The sequence below is a fragment of the Anser cygnoides genome, chromosome 11 (genome assembly GCF_040182565.1).
Source record: "Anser cygnoides isolate HZ-2024a breed goose chromosome 11, Taihu_goose_T2T_genome, whole genome shotgun sequence".
NCBI lineage: Eukaryota > Metazoa > Chordata > Aves > Anseriformes > Anatidae > Anser > Anser cygnoides.
Genome location: NC_089883.1, coordinates 8,819,497 through 8,842,306, shown reverse-complemented (window position 1 = coordinate 8,842,306; position 22,810 = coordinate 8,819,497). Strand labels below are relative to the sequence as shown.

The window sequence follows — 22,810 nt, the reverse complement described above, 5'->3', positions numbered from 1 at the left end:
GAAAAATCCAGATTACAGATGCTAGTGACAGCCACAGGGGCTCATTTTTTTTAATTTTATTTAATCAAAGTTAAGACGTGGATAAACATAAATACAGCACAGGTACTTCAGATCATTCTTCATATTTGTGTACAGACAGACTGATGGATGTAATCCCAATGAAACCTGCAGTCAGTGATGTGCATACAGCCTTCCCCCCATACACACAAAAACAAAAACCAATTTAAAAAAACACACAGACAATCTCAGCACACACTCTCATTACAAATGATTCATACATAAATAGGTAGAGGGTGCAAACAAGCTAATATGCGAACATGTATAACCTCTCGTTAATGGGGAAAAAAACAGAAGCAGCCATAATGATTAAAATACATTCAGTTACTGATAACTAGTTGTGCCATACAAGGCATTATCAAAAAAAAGGAAATTGTGCTGCAGAGAAAAGCTATATACAACAAGAAAATAAACTGCAAAGTTAACGCATGCATGTTTTAACCTGGAAAAGCACAGCCCTCCAATATTTTCTCCATGTTTGTTATAAAAGCCCTCTGCACTCAACTAAAATTAAAATGATCTTAAAGGATAATACTTGTAAAGTTTTACTTAAGTCTTCAGCCACAGAAACTGCAACGAAAATAAATGTTCAGTCATTTTCAAAAAACAAAAACAAAAACAAAATCTATTCATCTGATGACATGCATGATTAAAAGGTCTAGGCAAGATACACTGCTCTACATTCCTGATGACTAAGGAAAAAAGCTCAAGTCAATTTAATCTGCAGATGGTCAAAGGATTTTGTATTCCAGCAGAAGCAGCAGTTCAGATCTTCTGGATCTTTTCCCCAACAACTACAGGATTCTCTTTTCTGATTTTCTCAGCAGCATCAGCTTTATAATTGTAAGAGCAACTGTGTACATCTGAATAGCGGTGCATACCACAGTAAACGTTTCCACACCGACACTCGAACCCTGTGGACACAAATATTAGTTTAGACATTTCAACATTCTTAATTATACTGGCTTGTTTTAAATCCTGAATGTGTTCACTCACTATCAATAAATCTCAGTCACCAGTGTCAATCAGCCAAAGAGCCTCTGCTGCAGAAAGCATAAGAATCACAAATAATATATTTAAGCAATTACAGTAAGATTTGACTTGACCATTCCCTCCTATCACGATATATTAGTACAAAACACTCTTGGAGACCTCCTGCTCATTTAATTTGTTAATCTTCACCCCACAGAACTCAAGTTTCTCAGGCCCTTTCACTGAACCACTGCAAAGGGTGGTTAGTGAATGGCAGCAAACATCAGCCAATTCCTCAGCTATGAAGACTTCAAAAGGGCAATATCTGGAGTTATAAATTTCACTAGAAAAAAAAAAGAAACTGAAAAACAAAATGTGTACATGAAAGACTAAATCTAGTACAAGCCAGCTGAAAGCACCTTTGCCCAATTTTTATTTCAAATTTACAGCATTAAGAGATGACCAAGCCCCATTTTTGCCCTAAGAGAAGACTCTTTCAAAAGGTCCAAAGCCTAAATCTCCTTTTAGGAAAGAAGTAAAATAAAATTGAAATTTCTTACCAGTAAGTCCAACCTTCTTCCTGCACATGAAACAGCGATTCTTTTTCTGTTTTGGTTTGTCAAGTGACTTGTCTTGTTCTTCAGGTGTAGGCTCTGCATTCTCTGACACTGAAGCTGATATTAAAAAGTTGATGAGAACAGTGGAAAAGCATCTCTCTCTCTCTCCCCCCTTCCCCTGTTTAAGTCATATGATAAATCTAAATCCCACATTGTAAGTTTAGGCTCTGGGGTTAGCAATTTTGCTGCAACTTCCATGTCTGAAGTATGATGTACTCACAGTACTGGTACTGGAACTCCCTCCCTCCAAACCGTCAGTCTAATTCATGAAGAGAATTCACTGAACACTCATACAAAACCCACAGTACAACAATACCATAAAGGAAAAAATTGATGTCCATCCCTTTATACATCAGAATAATTAAAAATTAGGTTAAGATCCAGTGCTACCAGATTTCAGAAGAAAATGAACATCCAACACCAAGTGTTTCCTATTGGTGTTACTGGTCTGTTTCCTAAAATCTGCTTATAAAAAGTGTGAGAAGCTTTGCATATTATTAGGATTGGTTCAGAAAAACATTCCCTTCCAAATGCTGAAGCAACATTATTTTTTGCTGAAGGCTGCAATACTGAAGCCATACAAAGTGCAGTGTTTCAGAACAGTCTCTACTACTGTGATGCTGCTGCTCGTGTACACCTGGAGAAAGCCTACACAGGGGCTCGTCACTAATTAGGGGTAAGATACTAATAGCCCAAGATGCACAGAAATATAAGGGGAACTACACTACCCTGAAACTCAGGAGGTAGGTAAACACCTATCTCATTTTAAAGAGATTTGCTGGGACAACCTTCAGATTACCTTTATATTTTCCCATGTCTGAAAGGGACAGGTTACATGGAAGATTATAAACAAGTAACCATAGTATTTGCCTTACCTAGGTAAAAATAGATATTGGCTGGTTTTCCTCAAGTATTTGCACATTCCTTACATTACAAAACAGAAATAGAAACCAGAAAAAAAAAACAACACTTAATTCCAAGAAGTGCTAAGATCCGAGCTCTGCCAAGCAGCTATTGCTGTATGACAGGAGGACAAGTTACTAGTAAGGTACACAGAAGCTAGGAGTATTTGCAGCAAAAGAGGGAAAGAACAAAAGCAAGCTCCAGCTCAGAGGAGCATCAGTGGAAGCAGAACTAGAACCAGTGTGGTAAAGAACAAAATACAACAGCAAGCCCAGACATTTGTCAGGAAATAGCTGCAGGCATCTCTGTGCAGCTGGACTTTTGTTAGGCGCAGACTGTCAGATGCATCAAGGACCTTGCTAGTTCTGTGCCAGTTGACGGCGACTCTGCTAGATAATCCAGGTGGTTTTTGCTCTCCCCTCTCCTCGTGCTACTATTTCATTTTTTGGGCGGTGGAGGGTGGTTAAGGAAGTGGCACTTTGTCTTTTTTTTATTGTACCGAAACATGGTAGAGACATCAACAGCTAGCAAAATCTCTGAACAGCAAAGACTTTGCACAAGTGAGTAGCATATTTCAAATGTTAAGATAGCAAGGACAGGCTACTAAATATGGTTTATCAAACCATTTTAAAATCATCATCTATGTCGCAAGCAGCAGCTTTTTCTTTTCCTGAAATTTATAAAATAATAGTTTGCAAGTGGCTTTACATGGCTGTTAAAGGGCAAATATGTGTGTGGACAGATAACATTAAAAGGTTTGCAAGGTAAGTATAAAAGCAGTAAGGATTAAAAGATGTGCGGTAATATCAGAAGTAAGAGTTACTGAAATGAACTCTTGCAGTGTTATATGGAACAGACATTCCTGTGTTCATTAATTTGTTAAGAAAGCTTTATGCCATAAATTGGCATTTAGGAGCTAAAACTCTCCGGCTTGCATCTCCTCTTGTAGCAAGATCCAGTTATTTCAATATAAGTTCTACAGAAAGCCTCTAACTGTTAACCAAATTTAGGAAAAACTGGCGCTGTTCCCTGCATAACAAGCCTCTAATACATACATAGATCTTCTTTGTGCATATGAATCTCACACTAAAAAAGGTTTAAAAATATTTAAGGGCTGCTGCTTTCTGTGGAACCGAGTGGGAAGATTTTTCTACTGCTGCCACGAGTCATTTTGTATCTACTGTAGTAACCATAAATTTTAGATCCGTTTGCTTTTCCATGGAAGCCAGAGATTTAACTCAAAATCCTCTTTGATAATTATAGATGTCCTGACTACTAAACCACCTTTAGATAACAAGGCACCAGTGCTTAGTGCTCAGTCTATAAACTAAACATGATGAACACAATAGAAAAAAGCCAGGTAAAGTGCAATACCACCCCGCTTGGAGCTTGCAGGAAATATGTTGCAACCACTCCCAGCTGCTGTACTTTGTCTGGATTCCAGGATGCTGCTGCCTGCATTGCTTGAACCGGTTCCCTCCCTTCCCCCAGCCCCAGCTCTGCCTTTAGCTAGAGAACAGAAGCACTGGCAGTACCAGTACAAGCTGCCAACTAGCCGAAAAAGAATAAAGCATGAAGAAACACTCATTTTTCTGCAGGTGACAAGTTGGCCTGCCTGCTAGAAGTTCCTTGTTTTACAGAACATGTTCCTAGCTGATCAAAACAACCAGAGCCTGGATTTCCTCCTAGAGGCAGAAGCTTTTGCTACTGCTTTGCTTGTGCCAAGCCTGCTTGAACTTCAACATACTCTGACTGACCATGAAAACAACACCTAGGAGATGAAGCACGCTTCAGTCCTTGTATCCCTGCAGGCTCAACACAGAACCGAGCGCATTTGTTGCAAAGCTCCTGACATTTCTTCTGTTCTCTTCTCTCCCCCTGCTCTGGATGCTTTATGTTCGTTGCCTCTGTATTACCAGGCAGAGTTTCTGAAAGAAAAAGGTTATTCCCACAGGAAGGGGACTAGCAGCTATATTTACCTTTTAAGTGTATCTGACCAAACCTAGGAAGAAGAATACTGTCTGTCCCAAATGAATGCAATGTTTAAGGTTAATCCTAACCAGATCACTACTAACATCTCAACTACAAACTGAAGTAATGAACCTAAAATACACTGCACCTACAAAAAGACAACAGTAGGTTATTGCTGCATTCCAGTTTTGTGGTGGGTTTTTTGTTTGCATTTTTCCACCCACATGAGCTAAACAGTGCAGAGGGATTGTTTCAGTCTCAGATTAAAGATGGGACAAAAGGAGAAATCAAGTTTCTTACCACTTGCACTTCACACTAAGTTTCTATGCAGTTTAGAAAGGCTTGTTTCCTCAATTTTATCCACTTGGATCAGACCAGCATTTCACTAGCACAGACATAAAGAACTTCTTTAAAAGCTGAGTGTAAAAGAATGCAAGCACGTTCCCCTAATTTTCCTCAGAAACTTTTCACCTACACTCTCTTGAACTACTTCACTCCCCTTAAAATTCCATTACTGCAGCTAAACTAAAACTAGCAGCTGAAAAAAGCATCCAGCATCCTCTAACTTCTCAAACTTTTGCCAAACAACCCGTTATAATGTAGGGAAAAGCATTTTCCCTCCTCATCCCATACTTTTCATCTTGAGCCCACAGGTGAAGACCAGAAAGATAAAGTCCAGTAGATATTATGGTCTGAAAAAAGACTGGATTCAAATTCAGTTCCTTCAGCCAAGGGCTGATAGCTGGTAGCTCCATCTTTTCCTTGAGGTGAAACTCTTCAGATGTCAGAGCATCTAAGAAACTATCAGAAAACACAAGCCTCCTTTATCTGACCCCCAACTGCCTCAGAACTGCTGCAACTATTATGCAAACTGGGAAAGCAAACCTTACTTCCAAATCTGAAAGCTACATTTATATTCCATCATAAGGCTGGGATTTCCCCTGAAATTTTTTTTATGGAATAAAACTGTATGTAAAATTTTATATTTAAACGATGTGAGGTACGCCAAGTTTTCACTGATATTCTACAGGAGAAACTCTCAAACAGTAATAGAAAGTGAGGCTAAAAGTGATAATGTTTTGTGACAAGAGGTAAAACACGAAAGATCAGTTACTCCCATAGAAACCTGGAGAGGAAGATAAAAATGAAAGACAGGTAAGAACAAAACTAGCACCTGAAAAGAAAAAAAATATGCAAAGGATAAAATGTATTAAAGCTACAGTATTTATTTGCATTTTTTTTTAATAATTCATTTACTAAAACTATTGACTACAAACATGAGTTATTTCTTATATTATTTCTTATAAATATGAACTAGAAAGTAAAGTTTGCCAGAAAAACCACATCACTGAGCTACATGAGTAGCCTTAGGAGAAAAGCAGAAGTTAAAAAAATATATTCTACTACTTATATAAGAGTTTGTACGCAGTTTTAGTATGGAAGCACTAAGTAAAAGTTTACATAAGATAATAGAACATTTAAATAAAAGCACACTAACCTACAGAACTTAGCTTAAACCTCTATCATGAACGTTTCATCTCTCCCTGGATCATTCATCTGGTAAATCAGGCTATCCTACATCATTTTCTGCATCTGTATCAAAATTATACTCTACATCTATACTCTATACTCTACATCATCAGGGAACAGCCCTGATAAGGTCCACTGCAGTTGATGCCATTAGTACACTAGAATTCACATTAGGTCCAAGTTATCTCTACGTAAAATTCTACAGATACTCATTGATTTTAATATTAAGCTTTTTTTTATTTAATATTAAGCTTTTTTATTTAGTCAGCAATGATAATCACTGACATGTTCTACCTCTCAAAAAACCAAACTAGTGCCGAGCCAGGTGATTTCATTGAGAACAACAAACATGCACCTTTTAGCTAATTATTCAAGTTGGTTAAGCTTGATTTTTCAAAATACTAACAGTGCCATATTGCATTATCGATTGAGTTTTGCGTGCCATTATACGGACCTTCCTAATTTACAAGGTGTTCAAAAACCAGATCGGCTCTCTTGGCACTCAGTTTTCAGCCTCAGAGGCTGAGAGCTCACCCATTAATATAGCTTGTACTTAGATCCCAATGCTCTTGAGCTGCAAGATCTCCACTAAGTACATGTTGGAATAATCCTGTTTCCCGGGACAAGTTTCATTTACCTTTAAAAGCATCCCTGAAATATAAAGTACACATCCTAATCTGGATGTTTTCAAAGACTGTTAATCCCAGAGCAGTGAAATGCCTCGCTTGCAGGCTTGCCAGGAGTCAGCCCCATTAACCCACTGGCTAACAAATAAGGAATCCTGACCGTCTAATTATAACAGTGCTGTAATGAGTGAAAGGTACAGCAGTCCATGAGACATTTCAACTGAACTGAACTCAAGAAATGCTCCAAATAGAAGAAAGCTGCTAGAAAAACTGGACTGTACCTACTTTAATGTGTTTCATTTTAGGTCACCTTTAATGATATGTTCATAAAAACATTAAATTCAAAATAAAAATATCTATTAGCCACTATATAGCATCTGGGCTTTTTGCAGTGTTCAGTACCCACAAGCATTATGACAAACACTATATGTAAAGACTAGATTTATTAACATATTCTGTAATTTTTCTTTATTCCTTTCAAACAAATTCAATGAAGAGAAAAATCTCAACTGCTCTTTGGGATTTTAGCTTTGTAGTTTTAGCTTCTCTGCAAACAGCATGGACTGCGTGCACACAGCTCAAGTCCCATTTATGTCTGCTTTAAAACAATCTAGGAAACCAAGCATTCAGCTAATCTTTCATTGATTTTATATACCAGTAAATTCTAATAAATGTTAAGTAATGGGACTTCGACCAAACAACTGCAGTAGACTAACTTATTATAGTAGTACAAAACAATTTGCTTCAGACAAGTATTCTAATGAAGCAATATTTTTCAGAATAATAAATGCTGAACAAGTGATTGAATCAGACAATTTTATTTTTTGTTCCTCCCCCGCATCAACACGAGTAGAATTATAAGGTCTTCTGTCTGGGACCAATTCCCACAATACCGAGACTTTTTTTTAAACACTACATAGCTAGACAATGCTAAATAACTGATTCACACATTTCTATTACATTCTTGTCAGCTGCCTAAAATTCAAATTCTGAACACTGTGAGAAAAAAAAAGTCTTTAGGATGCAGAATTGTGACAATTCAATTAAGTCCACTTAGCATTCATTATAAGTTGCTTTCTTTCCAGACTTACACTTTAAAAGTAGAATATTAAAACTGGAAACACTAAATTTCAGATGATTTTCAGTTAAGGGACAGCACAGAAGCACTCTTCAGAAAATGGGGCTGACCCTGCCACCGTGAGTTATAAATAGAGATTGTAATTTAGAACTGCAATTACGTGCTGATGTTCTTAGTTTAGAAATCATTAAGGTACAAAGAAAAGGACACAGCTGAAGTACTCTAAACATCAGACATAGGTTGATCCTTGAAATGTGTACTGTAAAATAGGAATATACCCTTGAAATCAAAGCTTCTAGTTGAGAAGCCATCTTCTCCTAAGAAGAATTAGAAGGAGCAAACATTTATCCAAAGGGCTAAGAAGAAACGTTCTTCTGGAAATTTGTTGGGGAAAGTCTTTTCACAGGCCCAAGTTACCAAACAGTACCAGAACCAAAGATTATTCTAAAATACTCTTCCTTCTGCCTCCAAGTGAAAATGCAGTACATGCTACAAACCCGGAGTTTTGATTTACAGCTAAGCCAAGCAAGCAAGATACATATGTAAACAGAGGCACTAATTCAGGCACTGGATGGAAAACAAAGAATCATGAGACTAACAGGTTGTGGAAACTTTTGAAATAGCGAGGGAGAAAAAAAACATGATGGTCAAAGGAAAAACAGCTTACAAAAATTGACTTTATATTGCCTGATACATACTATGTCAATACCAGAATAAACCTGTAGTGCCAGATTTGCATATCTGCGGTGTTTGTTCTACTTCTGAGGTCCCTTGCAAGGGACATACCTGCATAGGGGCTAGGTTACACTTGGTACGCAGCACATCCCAGTTTGTCTATAGTGCTGAGCTGAAAGTAAAGCTATTTTTATTAGTGAGCAGTATATCAGCTGAAAGCCTAGCTTGCAAATCTACCTCCACTGGGCAAATATATATGACTTTAGAAGCATAAGCCTTTTCAGCCCTTGCTCTTCCCGCAGACCAGGTAGGGTCAGATGTCATTGATCTATATATTAAGAGCATGCCTTGTGTGCATTGTTAAAGCTGAGGCAACAAAAGCTTTCAGCTCCAGAAAACAAAGTAACAGGTATTAGAACATACATCTAGAATAGATCAAGACTAAACAAACATTTGTCCAATAACTGACTTCTCAAAGGCTAGTACAAAACGGCACTAGCATTACAACCTTTTCTGAGTTTCACAGCTACTGCTTGTGTGACCAACGACGTGGCCTTTACTCAGCACCAAGGAGGTAATAGCCACAAACAATGACTTGACTATTCTGCCCTATAAAAAGGGAGAATTCATGTTTAGTATAATATCTGAAATGCAGAACTTCAATACTGGAAGTTCAACAAAATAAACTGTATTTATCAACTTTAAGTGGAATTGTATGCTCTATTTATGGGAAAGCCCAAAGAACTATTTAAAGACAAGTCCACAGAAACAGAGCTCTACTCACTGAAGCGTTAGCTGTGTCAGCAAAAGAAAAAGCAGAATACTTACTGACTTACCTTTAAATAACTTTTATAATGTCTGCAGATTACAGGCCTGAGCAGATTTTGTATGCTATCTGTTATGTTTGCATTTTCCTAATAAATGCTATTAAAACACTTTAGTTTTAAGCTCTGCAAGCCCGTACGTAACAATCAACGAGGAAAAAAACACTTTACATTGTAAGAGCAATAAGATTTTAGGCCTATATACTTGAAGTGAACCACTCAGTTATTTTCCTTCAAGCAACCAGAGTGCATAGTTCCGCAATTTTATCTTTGATAACATTAATTTCAGTGGTTTAAAATATTACACCACAGCCAATAAAGTTCTTAGGTGAAAGGCTCTTTTGCAGGCATTTCACGTTTATACTAGAGAATAACACTGTTCTTAGCTATGTCTTAACATCCTATCTAACAAATATGCTTAAACTTCTGTGATATTTGCCCAACCTGAAAATGACTATTTTGGGAAGTAATATATAGTCAGAGCTCTATCTGCATGCAGCAGCTGTGGCACAAAGACTTAACAATAGGTTCATTTATGATGTGCATTTCTAACCCCAATTAATAAACCTGATGCAACAGATACTGAAATCCACAATTAAAGTTAGAAATTTCCAGTTTAAGGCTCATATTAAAAAAAATCCTTATTTTGCCATCTGATTTTACAGAACATTTGGTTTTGAGAATGAGCCATCTCTTGAACAGGAGTGTATTATGAACACAGATTTAAAAATATTATTCATAAGCTCCATCTCTGAAAACTAAGCACCAACCTTGCAAATCTTCTGTCTCAGGTACTGTTTTGTCCACGGCCGTACTATCCGGTTGGGATGATGCTACAGATTCTGTTAGAAGTGACTGACTTGACACAGGGCTAGAAGGCAAAAAAAGTTGTTATTTTTAAACAAGGCACATCCATATCCTAAGAGCATTCATTAAAGAAATACTTTAAGTCTTGACAAGAGAGCATGCCAAAACTTTTCACTCTGAAGTTGCTTCAGTAACCACTAAAAAAAAGTGTTACGCTAAGAATACCAGACAAGCTGAGCTGATGAAAAATTAAACATTTTTGCATTCACTGCATTCATAGTGAATATAGTAAGTCAGTTCAACTACCAAAAAACGTTTGGGTCTTCCCCCCCCCCCTTTTTTGTAGTTTGGCATACTATCCTTCCACACAGAAGCAACAATGCAACATTAAAAGCGCAAAGATTTCTATAACATATGCCATCAAGATAATTGTAGAGGAGCTACTTCTGGTATTCCAGTGATATGAACAAGAAAATTGCAGCATGTCAATGTTTCCAGCAATAAAGAATCTGCAGTTGTACGCAGAACCCCTTGTATTTTTGCAGGGAAAAAGCAGTGATGGCCAAATTTCTCAACCCTGTCAGCCATACTGCTAAAATCAGTGTGGCTGAAAACTCAGAGGTGAATACCCTGGACAGTTATGGGAGACAGATTTAATTCTAGCAGTCACAGACAAACTGCTCACCAGCACTTCTGCTGTGGGACAAGGCCCAAGTGAGGGGTAAAACTATCCACTTGTCCAACTTATTTCTCATCTTCCTCTCAGGGATTCACTCTGAATTCAAGAAATCAGATTACCAAGCAGTCTATGAACCAACAAAGCCCTACCAGTAGTCCGTGATGCAACCAGGGCATCAGAACTGTAATTTTTAATTGCCAAGTGTTACATAGGTCTTGAACTGCAGGCTAGGTCACCTACAAAAGTCCATTTCCAATTTAGCAGACATTTCCTCAGTGTATCATAACTCTGAAGTATGACCAGAGCACCTACTTTTATTTCGGAAAAAAAAGTGCAAGTGATACAGATGTTTTAAAATGCAACTCTCAGAGCCACCATCCATCTTTTCTTCTGTAACCAATAATCAAGCTAGTGATCAAAAAATACTTTAAAAAAGTTTATACTGTAAAGGCTAGGTGGGAAAACAAACCCAAGGCACTAACTGGTTCACCTCTGTGCATTGACCTAGATGATTTTACATATATATTTATATACAATTGTGTGTATATATATATATATATATATATAAAACAGGTGTTTCTTTTCAAATACAGATTAAGTGTTATATCAGGGTAAGATATACACTTTCTACCTCAATTAGAAATCCCAGAATAGAAAGACCAAATATAGCATCAAGCATGGCATCTAGCACTCAGTTCATATGCAGGACCCAAGCATGAGATAACACCTCCTATAAAAAGCTAAGGAGCAGAAAACAGTCTGAACAGAATCAGTCAACAATAACAGACGAAATCAGATCTTGCTTACCCTTGGCCTGTCCTTTATTACATTTCAGTTTTTTAAATTAGCAGTAATATTTATTCAAACTCATTTCACTTCCATAGTGTAACTAATGTTTTTCACTGCAAAAATTTCCAAAGCACTTTAAAAAAAAGGGTTGCTGTTGGTTATGTCTTCCTAAACTGAAATGCAGCTACCAAATAAATATTTAGCTTTCATAAATGGAAAGCACTTAAGTCTGAGGGATTTACAAAGGGCTGTTACCTCCCCTTGAATAATCCAGTTGGAAATTAGTTGTTTAATAAGACATCAGTTCAGCAGTACCACTTGTACTAAGATTCATACATCTTTTCCTCTGTATGCTCCACGTTTTGTGAAACTACTATTCCTTAACATATTATCATGCACTTAATGAGTACTAGTCAATAGCTTTCTGCCATTTTACAAAACCCTCAAATTTCTGGGATGGAAAGAGCTCTCCTTTGGTAAATATACAACCAACTGCACATGGCGGAGCTGAAAGACTAGCCAGACAAGTCTTTGTAGAACAGCATGAAGCTGGCAACACTCCTATTTGAGGCTAAATTCTAAAGACAAATTTACATTTGAATGCAAGATGTAGCTAACAGATCGGCTACTATTTACTGAGATCCATGCTTTAAATTTCTCAGTTAAATCTTACATGTTTTCCTAATCCAGGTCTTGGCATTTACTTATGCAGAGTCAGAGCACAGTTCATTTCATCATGCTGATTAAAACATTTTTATGTTCAAAAAGTAACGGACAGAAATGGCTTACCTTGGCTGCATAGATGGAGTTGATGTAGAATCTAAAGTTGACTGAGTTTCCTGGGCACTGCCTTCTGTGCATTGAACTGGTAAGGACTCAGTTATACTACTGACAGAAGTTGCTGGAAGGAAGACACTAATGTAAAATGTGTTACACTACTTCCTGGGATTACATAAATTACACAGTGCAATTATTCTTCAACCCCTGTGACACCAGCCCGGAAAGTAACTGAATCTCAGTCAATACCATAATGAAAAATAATTTTACAAGAAGTAATTCTGCTTGGCCATGTTTTGAACGTGTTCCAGCCCCAGGCCCCCACAAGCTCCACAGCACAAAACTGTAGTGCTGGAGCTTTAAAATAGTTACTATTTTCTGCTACCTCAAGTGTCTACAAACAGCCTTCTCAGGATAAACTCCAGTTTTCTGACATCAGTTTTATTTTATTAAATAAAACAAGATGGATCTGTGAGAAACAGTATTATTGCATCCTAGCATCACCTTAGGATCCATTCCAAAGTTGTAGAACCCTAGAACCCCAGATTTCAAGCAATGAAATCTATTGCTCTAATATTAGAAGTTAGTATTAAAAGTCAAGGAAGTCTTGAGGAGCACAACATGAGATTCTTGGTGTCAGCATCCAGCCAGCCAAAAGAGACATTTCAGGTTTTAGAGGGAAGCACTTCCTCTCTCTTCTTCCCCAAGCAGAAACATCAGAGTGAAGGTGAATAGAGAAAGGGTTCCTCTTTCTGAGGGAGCTGCCATGAATTTTAAGGGGGAAAGATCTCCTAGCTTATTCTTGGAGAGCAAATATAGGAAGAGTTCCTCAACCCACTGAAATTATCACAATCTGTTTTATACCAAAGTATATTGGGCCAAATAAGGATTAAAAAAACAAGAAACTATGACATTAGGAGAAACTTTAAGAAAAAGTGGAGGTTAATCCTTTAGCATCAGGCTACAAACCTAAATTCCTGTTTGTGAAAAGCATTTAAAATACATTCCCCAAGCTAGATGTTCTCTCTACTGTCAGTAATTTCAGGAAGTGTGTTGATGTGGTATTTTTCTGCATTTTTATCACGACATTGGAAACAGCATAACATACTAAAAGTATATTAGCAACTTCTAAGCAGATTAATCACAGCACAACTACACTGTGAACATTTCACACAAGTTTAATCTAACAGGTAAAATACCTGAATAGGATCGAGTGGTTTGCTCTAATACTCCTATGCTTCCAAGCGTATTTAGTACCTGGACATGGTGAAGAATCAAGCTACAGCCTAACTTTCCATCTCAAATTTCAAACAGCACTACAATAGCATTACTTACCAGGAGGACTAATTCTACCATTACTGTTCTGCCTTTGAAGATGTTCTTTGTAGCACACTGAACACATGCCATTTGTACGAGGGTTCCCATAAAATCCGCAACCAGTGGAACAAAGCATAGGCACTTGGCTACGGTTGGTTTCTTGAGCCATTTTCCCTTCTTCTACACACCTGAAATTGAGAGATATAACCCATTATTTAGAGGCCTCAGGAAAAACTCTTTTACAGTTAGCGTTCAGAAATCTGGATTTCCCTAAGGTTCATCGAAGTCTTCTAGAAAAGACATCTATGGATAACCTAAAACTTTCTTCATAAAATTACCACAAACACCCCTCTTCAATGGTATTTGAACCTCCTAACTATTCTCAAATGGTCAAACTTCTGGATGAATTATTGATACCTGTCATTCACTGAGAATTTTTATTTATTTTTTAACCAGTTGTAAAAGAAAAAAAGTTTCTCATTAAGGTACTAAGTATCTCAACACATTAATTATTCCATTCAAGATCAATTTAGGTCTACCATTTAACCCTCCTAATTAAAAATTAGACTGAAGCATAGACTATTTTAATTCTTGCAAGTCAAAACAAAGACAGATTATCAGTATCACTGCTAATCAATGCTTCAAGTAATATCAGTATATATATCAAAAGCAGAGATAAGAAAATCCAGAGGGAAAGAGGTTTCAAGATATTTGCATTTCACCAGTTGCCAAGTTATAAAACTAAATTAAACCACAGTCAGAAGTACACCAGGGTAAAAACATTTGCTTTTATATAAGATGTATTTGAAGCCAAATGCTAACAAGTTTCCCATTATTTTGTTTTTAGACAAATATCCTCAGCTCCTCTCACACCCACAACCATTGCATTTTGTTTTCATTTCCCAAAAGCACATGAAATTGATACCTCAAAAGTAAATCTCTGGGTTGCAAAGCTAGGAGCAACACAGAAACAGCCCAGTCTTCTGTTCACAGCAGTAAGCTGCTCTGCTCTAAGGACCACAAAGTACTCGAGACATAAGACAAGGGAGATGTACAGGCAGGAAGACAAAAAAATCTCAGTATTTTATTAAGCTTCAACCTGCAATTAAGGTTATTTCAGCTGTTTGACTGCACTCTCCCACCCCAATATAGAAGCATTTGATTTTGACACACAAAGCCCCCATTGACCTCAAATAGCAGCTAAATTTGATTTTGCTGAAGCATTGTACTTGTAGCTAAAAGAGCACTTTCATGCCTGCCTTTCTCCAGATAACCCTTTCGAATGAAGCTGCAAGTAATGCATGTGGGAATTCAATTCTTATGCTGGCTGAGCCCAACATTACACTTCACTCAAACGGCTCAGCTGAAATTAACACAAGTTTTCTCCGCTTTGGTAACTAAAACCACTTTAAAGGTGAAACCTTACACAAGTCACTCCTGGCATAGTACATTTAAGACTGAACGACTAATTAAAAAACGCTTTGGACAGAGTATTTCAATGGCTAATAGAGATTCGGTGTCACAAGGCAAGTATTAAACCTTTTAATTTTAGACAACAGCAGATTAAAAAACCCTACCATACTGACTTTCAAAATTTACTATGGTACCTGCTCAACAGTTAGCTTCAAGCAGCGTGCAGGAACTCAATAACAGCACCAGTTACTGCTAATTTTCTTATTCCCCAACACAACTCTTGCTGAAGGGACCAGGTGCTAAAGCAATCACACAATAACAATTTCTAACATGGACTTAGAGCCTGCCCCAATTCAATAAACAAATTGGGAAAGATGCATAAGGATGCCCAGAAGAAGAACAAGAAAAGCTGGACTGAGTTCCAGCTCAGCCAGCTCCCGAGTTCATTAAGCAGTGGATCCAGCCACCAGGCAAAGCACAAACCAATGGCATGAAGCTCCAGAACACTCAGATCTCCAAGGGAAGTGCCAGGGATTCTTCTGAAGAGTTTTAATGAAAGCCACAGGAAGCGGAAGATCCTGTATTGGTTGCTAATATTTTGGGAATAAAATGGAGAAAAGAGTATTGAACTGATGCAATGTTAGGAAGCCGAATTAGAACGGGGTTGAACCTCTACAATAGCTTGTGGCATTCAGAAGGGGGCCATGGCATACACTGCCCCCACCAGCTCCACTGCTCACCAGGACCTCTGCTGACCCACCAACTAGATCCCCGAGCCAGGAAGAGAAAGAAAGCCATCAAAAGTCTTCTGACAGGTCAGTGAGCTCAATCAGTCCATGCACACAAACCAAGATAAACAAGCACCATGCTCAGGGGAAAAACTTGGGAAGGGATGTGAAGGATGGCATGCGAACAGGCGGGATGCCACACAGGGGACCACCCCTTTCAGCAGCCTGCGAGCTCCTGGGTGAGATGCTTGACCTGATCTATCTAAACCCTAAAGCCACAGAATGCCAAACCAGCACAATAAGCTCTTGTTGCCGAGCTTCTCACTCCCTCTCCCATGCTGTTCCCTCCCTTTCAGTGCAAACAGGCACTGAAACAGATCAAAGCGATCAACCTTAGCAAACCAGCCACTCAAACGAGTTGCATCTGTCACGCTTGCTGGGCACAAGAGAGGGGTTAGGGTGGGAGACAGCAGCTGAAGACACACGGGGAACCACTTGTTTCAGCAACTGAGTGGGCTGAAAGCCTTAGGAAAACCATCGGCCAAAAGCAGGCGTTCAGAATACAAGGGAGTTGAGATCCAAAGTGCCGTGCCTCAGTGGCATTCCTGCCCCACGACTCGGGCAGGAGTCAGACAGCAGCAAGCACAGCAGGGTACACCTGCTGCCCTGCCTCTGGAAGCAGCCACTGAACAGATCACCGAACAGATGTTTGGGGGGAGCGAAGACTTCCCCCCTCCAGCTCCTGGCTCAACTTCAGAACATGTGCTTCAAAACCGTCTGTAATTCCTCATGCAGGAAGATCCACGACGTCGCCGAGCCCAATCATCACGTGTAATGGTGGGCTGTCACGGAAATTGCACCGTAGCAGGGCTGTGAAAGGGGTAATCCTGCTCGCACAGCCCCGGCCCCCGCTGCGCGTTCCCACCCCTTCCTCTGCACTGGAGCCGGCAATCAGGAGGTGAGTCAGAGCAGCTCCTTCAGCCGATGGAGAAACAGCAATATTTATGCTGGTGGACTGGAGAGCTTGCAGATCCGACAGACAACCAACTCGAGAACCGACGCACGGTGCAAAGGAAGTGACAGGGTTAAAAACAGGACGGCCCCTTCTAGTGGCAGCAGGCCATTGCTGGGGATGAAGCTACTGTACAATACACGCCAAGCACATACCCTATCTGTAGTTTCAGGACTGGTCTCCTAGCTTGGCTCAAGTACAAAAGTGGAAGTAACTTCATAGCTGCAGTGACAGCAAGGTCTTGGGACCAACGTGGCCGCCTATATGTCCCCCTCGGAGGTGTCACCAAACAAGCGTGGAGCTTGTGACACTGCTGGAGAGGTTTCCAGGCTCTGCCTGTTCCCTGCAAGCTGTGCTAGCGCAATGCTCATAGGGTCACCCTGATACTCCGAATACAGAATTGATTCATCTTTAAAAAAAACCTTTTACAATATTTTAAGCATGTTCCCTGCTGTGCTTTATAGTATAGCTGTATAACCAGTTGTACGAGCACTAATGCGAGGGAAGTGTACTAGAGGGAAGGGCAAGAGCCTTACACAATCTTCCCCCAACACAACCCCAGAACACCCACTTTGCTGAAGATTACGGAGGAGACGGCCTCTTTTCACATTAGCTAGAAATTGCTAAACTTAAGATGAGATTACCTCTGGTAATTTTTATTACTGCTCAATTCAAAAATACTCTTTGCTGCCACTAGAAGTCTGCAGTGCTGTGTGCTACCATGCTAAATCCTTCTTTTTCTAGCAATTTAGACTAAAATCTGCCCATTTCTGCTAGCCTTGCCATACAGATACCTTCCTGTATCTATAAGGCCTGACTCACCGAAATCTCACACACAAGTAAAACAGTAGCCTGCTGACACAGGTCCCACCGTTTGCTCCTCACCAGCACACGTCCGCAGAGGGTAAATTACTCTGCATACCAAGCAGCAACCACAAGGAACCATATAAAGGACATTAGTGATTATAACCATATAACATACACAGAGCTGAGGCTGTGGAAACATGAGAGCTAGTTAAATCTGCTGGATGTCAGGCTTGCTGTGAAGAGAGACGCCTCTTCCAACACTCCACAAAGCAAGTAACAAAATACTTACGTGCATCCTTTCCCCACGGAGCGAGCACCATGATACTCGGCTTTTTTTTTAATTAAAATGTGTATACGATATGAGTTTCAAATAACCAATACTCTAGCTTTACAGGCTTGAAACGTTAATCAGTAATATCAGAGAGCAGCATTTAGTAGGATTAAACACACAAGGTTTAGGAATAATCTCTCTTTTTCCCCCCTCCCCTCAACAAGAAGAGAAAAAAATCCTAACTCTGCAGTCAGCTCTCTCTTTATCTGTCTTCCCCTAAGGAAAAGATCCCAAATTCAAGTTCTCCTTAAACTTCCTTTCCATTCTGGGATGTCCATTTAAATGGCATTTATTCTGTTTCCCTTCCAAACCTTTTCTGATTACAATTTTTTGCGTCTTATTCAACACTGTCAACATTAAGGAAAATCTCCAGTAGGTGCGCAGTGCACAGGCAATTCCTACTCCACCACCGGTGCTTTAAGTTGCGAGGTTGTGTTTGCCATCCCTGCCCCATCAACCACCCCTGAAGTACACTTCTAAAATCCATTACTGGTATGAGAAGGATCCCTCCCCAGTGCTAAAGCTGAAGCTAAGGAGACCACCCAGCAGCACTCAGCTGCTTTGGCTGCGGTAGCAAACCCAAAGGCAGTCTGAAGCGCTCCGATGCCAGCTTTGAAAATGCTCCTCAAAGAGAAAGCAGAGCATTTAGTTCAGGCTCCTCTCCTCACTGTCAAGGACGATGGATCAGTGCACTGACAGATCTCAACCGACACTCATCTCAAATCACTTAAAGGATGAGTCCAATTCTTAAACAAGTGATTAGAATATTCCCTCCTCTATCATAATCACCTTTATAATGGAACAGTTCTCAGCACCGATTTAACAAGCACCAGTGCTAATGGTCATCTTCCCCTTGTGCTAACGAAGCAAGGAAGTAACTATAAAAATGGAAATTGTGCTGCTTAAACATACAAACCTTCATCCCAGGCCCAAACAAAAGCCAGATATGAAGTTGGGTAGACTAAAAATGCATTTAATTCTATAGCACATGCTGGTATGGCTATCTAATGCCACCTGTATCACCACAGGAAAAAGGCGTGTTAGTACAAAAAGTAATAAATAGGAAATGCATTCCTCCACAGGCTTATCAAAACAAATGACAAAAAAGACCTAAGAAAAGAGCTCTGTTGAATCTTGCTGCAGAGTTTCCAAAGGGCTGTGTTAGAGGATACCAGTCCCCAGCAGAACCCACAGCAGCAGGGAACGGCTGCTCAGGTGTCACACTGAAAGCAGGACGCTGCTCAGGGTATAAAGCCCCAGAAGCATGAATCAATAGCGAGTTACAAAATAGTCCTGCTTTCTCTTTACTCTTCTGCTCTCTCCCAAAAGGCTCCAATTTACATTCACAGAGCAGATACTTGTAGCTGCTTTAAGGCATTGCCATGTCCCAGCAACTTGCTAGGGAGCCAAGAAGAACTGGCAGATTTGAATAGGGGCCTCAGTCAGTAAGGCTCAGCCCAGCTTTCTGGTTGCAGTCAGACATGTCATTTCATCTACAGCTCACCCTGGCTAAAACACTCCAGCTGGTTCAGATTTGCCAGCGTAGCTGCATGCGGAGTTACACTCTGACCCAGTTTCATCAGAACGCTCTGGGTTAAAAAAAAGTGAATATGGTTAAGGACCAACTATGCAAGCAGATCTGTAAGGGCAGTGACCTCTTTGTTCGTGTAGCAGCAGAACACACAGCTGCTGCATTTTTCAAAACACAGGAGTTATCTAACTTCCTCAACACCCAGAGAATCCCTGCGTTTTAAAGCTTTCAGTTGACTCCAGTAGGCCCCAAGTTCTCCTCCTGCTCACAACTAAATGCAGCTTTAAATTGCAACTTGAGCTACTGAAGCAGATTTTATGTAATGACTTAATATTGAAAACATAATATTCAAACTAGTGACCAAAGACTTGCGTAACATGTTCTTGCAACTCACTTGACAAGTCATCTAATATCTACTTGTGTTCCAGTCTATTCCTGTTGAACAGCTTTTTATTTTTGTTTCATGCATAGACTTATTTTAGGATAAAAACAAGCACTTATATTAGGCACTCCATGCAGAAACTTTACCAAAAAAATGGAAAGAGTCTTTTCTCCACTTCTAATTCTAAGTAGGTAGCTAGTTCAGATTTTTCAGTACAAAAATTAAAATATAAGTAAAGTTTGGGCCCTCGAGAAAGCTACACTCACCCTACAGCATAAATCCCAGATTTAAGATGGGAGAAAGACTGCTTACTCACATAGTTCAGAATCACACTGGTAGAAAAAGCCACAACAAAGTGCAGTCTCAGAAACAGAAGGTGGACAGAAAACACAGAGTACAGGTCTTACGAAGGGAAGGAACATCAGCAACTTTCATAACTGCTCTGAGCCAGAGTACCGTACAAACAGCGTTACATCATTGCACAACCCAGGAACACTCGGTATAGACAAAGCCCCAGTGTTAAGGAGTTTATATTGTTAACTTCAGCTGCCTGCTCTTGCACTCAAGGTTACACGAGGAACAAGAGAACATTTCACGACCACCTCTTTGCTCTTAGTAGGGAAGAATAAAGATGCAGATTCTATACTGGTATCAAGAAGTTCGTTGATAATAAGGATTCAGCTTTCCATGCTTGCCTGCATACACTATTAATAGATGTTACTTTGTTTACTTGTGGCCATGTTCAACCTTTGCAAAGTACGGATTACGAGAACCAAAGATTAGCTTCTGTAAAACAAGGCACTTTAGAAACTCATTCCCCTCATACAAACGCATCAAGTTACTTGCAGTGACCGCTAAGTATGTCTACAGACAACAGAAGCAAGTTGTTCTTGTCTCCAAACCTTTTACTACCTTCACCATACCAAATAAAGTGGCAATTCCACGATGGTCACCACTCTACTGAAGGCTCAATCCTAAAAATAATGAGAATGGTAACATGTATGGTTTATTGACTAGTACAAGGAGTCACATGTCACTTAGATGGGATTTCTAAGAGGTAGAGCACAGACAAAAGTTGTTTCATGAGCGCTGGAATTCCAGAAAGCTGCCACAGGGAGCTACAGGCTTTTGGTACCAGATGTTACCCCAGCAGCACCTTACAAGACTAAATGCAGTACTCTGTATAAAAACTTCAAGAATCTTCCTATCTTGGATGTATTTCACACAGAGACTAAAGCAGCAAAGTACAACTCAAGATACCAAGGTTTGTGTGTTTAGATGTACTAAAAATAATGTTTGGATTTCTTAGTTCATCAAGACCAACACCGCAGCTTTATTAGCGTTAGGCCCTCGTGTATGGCATTATCCAAACTTTGTGAAATTCAAAGAGACACAAGTCTGGCAGAAGACCCAACAGCTGCTTCTTTAATTCTCATTCCCTAGCAGCACAATACCCTTGTAGACAGTCCCAGGTAAAGCAGGAAACTCCAGCCCAGAGAAGTACCTAGCAGCTTTCAGAAACACCACCGCTAGCTCAAAGCTTTGGCCTCTTCAGTGATGATTGTTAGAAAATCTAAGCTGACAAAGCTGCCTTTTCGGAGAGGTCAACCTAAATGCAAGTTAAAAAAAATAAAAATAACTGCGGAGCACAAAAATCACTTCTACCATTCAAGAGAAAAAATAGCCAGTAGCCCTTGGAGCAGGACACACTTGTTTACAGTAACACAGGACAGGGACCTTCAATAAAGATAACTAGTTAAACATTGAAAGCACCAAGAGCAACACAGTAACTACAGTTATTTTGTACAAAGCAAAAGACAACTTTTGCTTGAATTACAGGCCAAGAAAAGTGAGCAAGAGAAAAGAGCAGGTCATGTTTCTGGAAGCTGCTTTTGTAACGCTATCTCTGGGAGAAGTCCAAGAGGCATATCTGAGGAACGCAGGGAGGACACCGGCCAGCACCCTACTGGTCATGCTGTCCTACCCAACCACCCTTAGTCAGTACGCAAGCCAAAGGAGACACAAAGGCTTCTTTCTTCCAAAATGTGAAGTTGCACTTGCTTAGTCTAGCCTACCCAGTTCACCTACGATTTGAGACTAGAGGTAGCAGGTTCGTTTTCAGAAGATGGCTGTCTCTGACAGGAGGGCCACAGAAACCTTATGTGAAGTTATTATGGTGATAGAATACATAAACATGAATAAAAGAGCACAAATTTTAGGCAGTGCTGTTCAGGCGTCTGCTCAGGAGGAACAACGATTGTAGAGTTACACCCATCAGAAAACCAAACCATCTCAGTAACTGCTTTCCAGCAGCCTGCCACCTGAGCTTGCACAAACCAGTTTCCATCAAGTGTAGCTGAACTGGTGTCACGCTGCAGGAGCTGCTGGGTTAGCCCTCTTCTTCCCCGGCACAAACTCTAGAGAGTGCTATCTCATAGCTCTACTTTGGCATTGAGGTGCCTGGAGCCAAAGACTGCAGGAATCCTCAAGTTACTCTCCATATTTCTATCATAGCTCTATAAATTAAAAGAAGGCATGTCATTAATCTGTCAGGTTTCAAATAAATTCTCAAAGTGCTCCAGAAATGACAAGACAGCTTACTCTGAAACAGGCAAGACAAAGCCACATTTGGCTTGCCTTGGCACCACACAGCACAGTCAGCCATTTCAGAAATCAGGGGTTGGGTAAAATTAGAAGATCCTAAAATTCCCTACATTCCTTTACAATACCAGACCCAAGTTTAAGGGACGTACACAGAGGGCAACTCCATAAACTCTCTTTCATGCTGTGTTTCAAAACAGGTTTGGATTTACAAACTGATAAAAAATAATACGTAGGGAAGATTCAAACACTTACAAGATTACCCATATAATTACTAAAAGAATAGATACAGATTCAGTAATCGCTTCTTTTGATATTCAGTGAATAAGTAATCTTCTCACAATACAGCATAAGTTTCACTTATTTTAAGCATATCAAACCCA

At 39.7% G+C, this 22,810-nt stretch overlaps 1 protein-coding gene across 4 annotated transcripts in view; it reads right to left on the bottom strand.

The window, feature by feature from the left end:
• Nucleotides 1-41: 41 nt before the first annotated feature.
• The window catches only part of ZFAND6 (zinc finger AN1-type containing 6), a 44,307-nt gene continuing 21,538 nt past the window's right edge, over nucleotides 42-22,810 (bottom strand). For all 4 annotated transcript variants that reach the window (XM_013192786.3, XM_067004034.1, XM_067004035.1 and 1 more), the window contains 5 exons: nucleotides 13,641-13,810; nucleotides 12,318-12,429; nucleotides 10,024-10,124; nucleotides 1,590-1,703; nucleotides 42-971 (listed from right to left, as the gene is read on the bottom strand). In XM_013192786.3, coding sequence (XP_013048240.1) covers nucleotides 823-971; nucleotides 1,590-1,703; nucleotides 10,024-10,124; nucleotides 12,318-12,429; nucleotides 13,641-13,791 — 627 coding nt within the window. In that variant the 5' untranslated portion in view covers nucleotides 13,792-13,810 and the 3' untranslated portion in view covers nucleotides 42-822. The remainder of the gene's footprint in view (nucleotides 972-1,589; nucleotides 1,704-10,023; nucleotides 10,125-12,317; nucleotides 12,430-13,640; nucleotides 13,811-22,810) is intronic.